At 32.3% G+C, this 4,221-nt stretch overlaps 1 protein-coding gene across 1 annotated transcript; it reads right to left on the minus strand.

The window, feature by feature from the left end:
- Positions 1–452: 452 nt before the first annotated feature.
- Positions 453–1,716, minus strand: LOC131607252 (senescence-specific cysteine protease SAG39-like). Its single transcript, XM_058879271.1, has 2 exons — positions 1,269–1,716; positions 453–1,180 (listed from the first exon to the last, which is right to left on the minus strand). Exons 1-2 carry the CDS (start codon positions 1,714–1,716, stop codon positions 588–590), a joined length of 1,041 nt encoding a protein of 346 aa, XP_058735254.1. The 3' UTR covers positions 453–587.
- Positions 1,717–4,221: the final 2,505 nt, after the last annotated feature.

The following is a 4,221-nucleotide window of genomic DNA, read 5'->3' on the forward strand; positions in this document are numbered from 1 at the left end:
CAATTCATTGGAAAGAGTTGCAACATTGTCAACATAAATTATGCTTTGAATAATATTTGGAGACATAACTTGTTTAGTGGAATACGACAGTTGAAAACAGAAAAGTAATACTTAGCTTAACACACGCTTACATATTGGTGCTAAATCCTAAAACACATGCCAACTTTGTTTGGATTTGTGAAATCAATTTGATTGTTTTTATTTTCAAAATATTTAAACTATCTCTTTATTAGCAGAGGAGATCTAAACATTAATTTAACATTGCTCCTATATATATTTATGAGATGCATTTTATTCCAAAAATCCAAATCAATGTTACCTGAATGACCAGTTTTAAGTTTATCAAAAGAAATCAGAAACACTTTATATTAAGCAAATAAAAGAATGTAACTAAGAAAAAAGAACAAAAGATAAGAGCTACCCTTAATACTTTTTTGTATTGATAAATGCTCAAGTAGATGTATGTAATATACATAAATAGTCATAGAAACCATGATTGATGTACTTAATAGATGATAAATGCACAATCAATCATAATTTAGCTTGATTTACAGAGTTTAGGTAACATAAGTACTCAAATTTAATATTTAAGCAGTAGGGTAAGATGCTTGCATTGCAATGCCACACAGTCCTTCAGCAGCATCAACTCCCATTTGCATTCTAATGTATCCTTCTTCACCCCAATCTGTTCCCCATGAGTTTTTAACCAACCAATATTTGGTTCCATCACTATCCACACCATATCCCACAGCAGTGACACCATGATCCAACTCGGTTCCACATGAACCAGTAAACACACCACTTTTGTAAAATTGAAAGTCGGATCCACTAGCATCAATGGCTACAGAAATTGGTTGATTTGCCACAGCTTTTTGTAGTGCCTGCTCATTGTTGGCCGGGACATCTTCATATCCTGTAATGGTAGCCGCTTGGGTGGATGCTTGGTTTGCACTGCACGTTCCGTCAACACCTTGATAGGGGTATTGAGCTTCCGTGGTGAGTCCGTGATTTTGAATGATGAATTTGAAAGCATCATCCATAAGACCACCCTCACAACCTTGGTCCACACCTTTTGTGTCGCAATCAACAAGTTCTTGCTCTGATAAAGACACTAATTTTCCTGTACTCAACTGATGAATTCCTTCCGTTGCTGCAACCGCAGAGAATGCCCAACAACATCCTACAAAAGGTAAATTAATATTACAATTAAATATTTGACCACATAGTCCTGCTGAATTGAATGCATTACTTATTTGATAGACACTTACCACATTGGCCTTGATTCTTCACAGGAGTCACTGCTCCTTTCTTCCTCCAATCAACCGTGGATGGAACCGCAGTTGCATTTTCATACTTAAAAGTAGATGTTCTTGTGATTGAGGAGCACATATGCCCCTTGAATTTGTTTCTAGAAGCTGTGAATTCCTCGTTGGTGAGGTCCGCAAATTGATTGATGCCTAGTTTGTATGATTTGTTACTGTTAACATTGTTGGATGCTTCAATGTAATTCATGTTTTCTGCAAATATTTTTAGACGGTTCTCCCTTTCTTGAGTGTCCTTATAGACTTTGCCATAGTAACTCATCCATTGCTGGTGCCTCTCATGCATAGAGTCGTATTGGAGAGTGCGAGAAGTGACTTGAATAGTCAACAAACCCAGGCAGAATATGAATGTCAATGCAATACCACTATGATATAATTGATTTTTGGCAGCCATGGTGTGTGTGTGAGAAACAAGTGTTTTTGAGTTGATTAATTAGCAGTTAAATGTGAGAAAGATGTGTTGTGTCTATACTCAATGATCATTGTGGTATTTATAATAGGCAATTTTACGATGAATTGAATATTAAAATTTTGATAGTTTTCAAGTTAAAGCTTAAAACAAGTTTATGGTCATGATTATGTAGTTACATGGTCGGGAGAAATGTCTGAATGAGAGATTCTGTAATTAGATATATGGACAAATTTGATGTCAAGCAAGGAGCTTAATTACGTCCAATGCAGTTTTATGTTCATGAGACCAGCCGTTTGTTTGAGACAATAATTATAAAAAAGGTATCAACAAATTCACATCTCATGATAAAAACAAATTAAATAGTTGATCGTATAGTACAGCAATTCTATATTAATAGCAAATTAACCAAAGGTAATACAAATACAAATATCACAGTAGATATAGGATCTATCTGCTAAAATTAACGGTTGACTGATATGCTACTTAATAGTTGTTATAAATGTAAAATGACATAAAAGATATTTAATATATATTATTTAATTTAAAATTAAAATAAATTATAAAAGATAAAAATGAACTTATGCTAAAATAATAAGGATAAAAAAAAGAAAAAATTATAAACTATAAGGTATAAGCTAAAATGCTATTAGAAATAGCGTTTGGAAAATATGCTATAATTTAGTAAAATAAGTTATAAGTTAGTGATGAAAGGACCGTTATCAAACAAGTCTAAATTATCATATGAGCTTATAAGCTATAAGACACAAGCTCAAAATTATGTCTTACCAAACAAAGCCATAAAGAAAATTAACCAAATTCACATTCTTTACAAATTAACCAATTGTAAAACATATTCACATTCCTTACAATATTGAAAAATTCTAAATATCTAATGTTAATAGATCACATGTAAAACAAATTCACATTGTTCATGGTTTATTTTGAAGGATAGAAAAACACTTAGAAAGGGGGGGTTTGAATAAATGTGACTTTAAAAACTCTTGAGATAAAAACAAATAACACAGTTATTTTTATCCTGGTTCGTTGTTAACGAAACTACTCCAGTCCACCCCCTTAGAGTGATTTACCTCAACTGAGAATTTAATCCACTAATCAATCTTGATTACAATGGTTTTCCACTTAGATACCCTCTAAGTCTTCTAGAGAATTCTGATCACACCTTGATCACTCTAGGAAATACACCACTTAGAAACTTCTAAGTCTTCTAGAGTCTACTGATCACAACTTGATCACTCTAGGAACCTTTTACAAATCAATGTAAAATAAATGTTTACAAGAGTATTCAAATGCTTCTTAAAAAGCTATAATCACAACTATGATATTTCTCTTAAGTTCTAAGTTTAAATCTCACTAAGATATTACAAGTGAAGTGAGGTTGAAGATGAAGTTTGAGAGCTTTTGAGTTTGACAGCGTTTCTGTATTTTGCGCAAGAGTTGTGCATTCAGCTTCTCATCAGAACTTCTATTTATAGGTGTTCGGGAAGATGACCGTTGGGAGCATTTAATGCGTTGTGTGTTCCGTACAACTTTGCATTTAATGTTTCACTCTTTTGTCAACTACCTCGAGCCTTGCTTTTACTGCTTCTACTGACTTTGCCTTGTGTAGCTTCTAACGTTCCTTTTGTCAGTCAGAGTAGTCTGTCATCTTGTACTAGCTTCTGATCTGATCTTTGTAGATACAACGTTTGAATAATCAGAGTCAAACAGCTTGGTGCAGAGCAACTTCTTGTCTTCTGACTTTGAAGTGCTTTAGCGTGATACCATAAGAACTCCAGTGCTTTTGCTTCTGATCTCATGTTCTTCTTATGCTTCATAGACCATGTTCTGATTCTGCTAGACCATCTTCTGATGTCTTGCGAGAGCACGTTCTGATGTTGAATACTTGAACCTTCTGAGTCAGTGCTTCTAGTGCTGATTTGTGCGTACTCCTTATATAATTCCTGAAATGGAAAATGTAAAGGATTAGAGTACCACATTATCTTATACAAAATTCATATACATTGTTATCATCAAAACTAAGAATATTGACCAGAATAAATCTTGTTCTAACATATTTCTCTCAGAAAATTGAACTGAACCGAAATATTATATAAGATCTTCTAAACTGTACCAAATCGTTTCAATTTTTCTAAAATCGAACTAAACAAAAAGTTTTGATTTAGTATAACGGTTCGGAATTCCAAACCATACCAAATCATTAGAAGGTAATTTATGCAAACCGAACCATTTATTAAAGAAACCAACCATTATACTTAATTTTGAATATTTTTTAATAAAAAATCTATTAAAATTTATTTTAGCATTTTTTATAAACATTTTTAATATCGTGTTTTACATGTTTTTTTAATTTAAAAAAATTTTTTTTATCTACATTCACAATCAAAATCACAAATTAATTCAAATCAAAATCACAAACTCAATTAAAAAATCACAAGTTAGTCAGCTATTATATATCTATAATATTTT

Source organism: Vicia villosa, linkage group LG5, assembly GCF_029867415.1.
Source record: "Vicia villosa cultivar HV-30 ecotype Madison, WI linkage group LG5, Vvil1.0, whole genome shotgun sequence".
Lineage (NCBI taxonomy): Eukaryota > Viridiplantae > Streptophyta > Magnoliopsida > Fabales > Fabaceae > Vicia > Vicia villosa.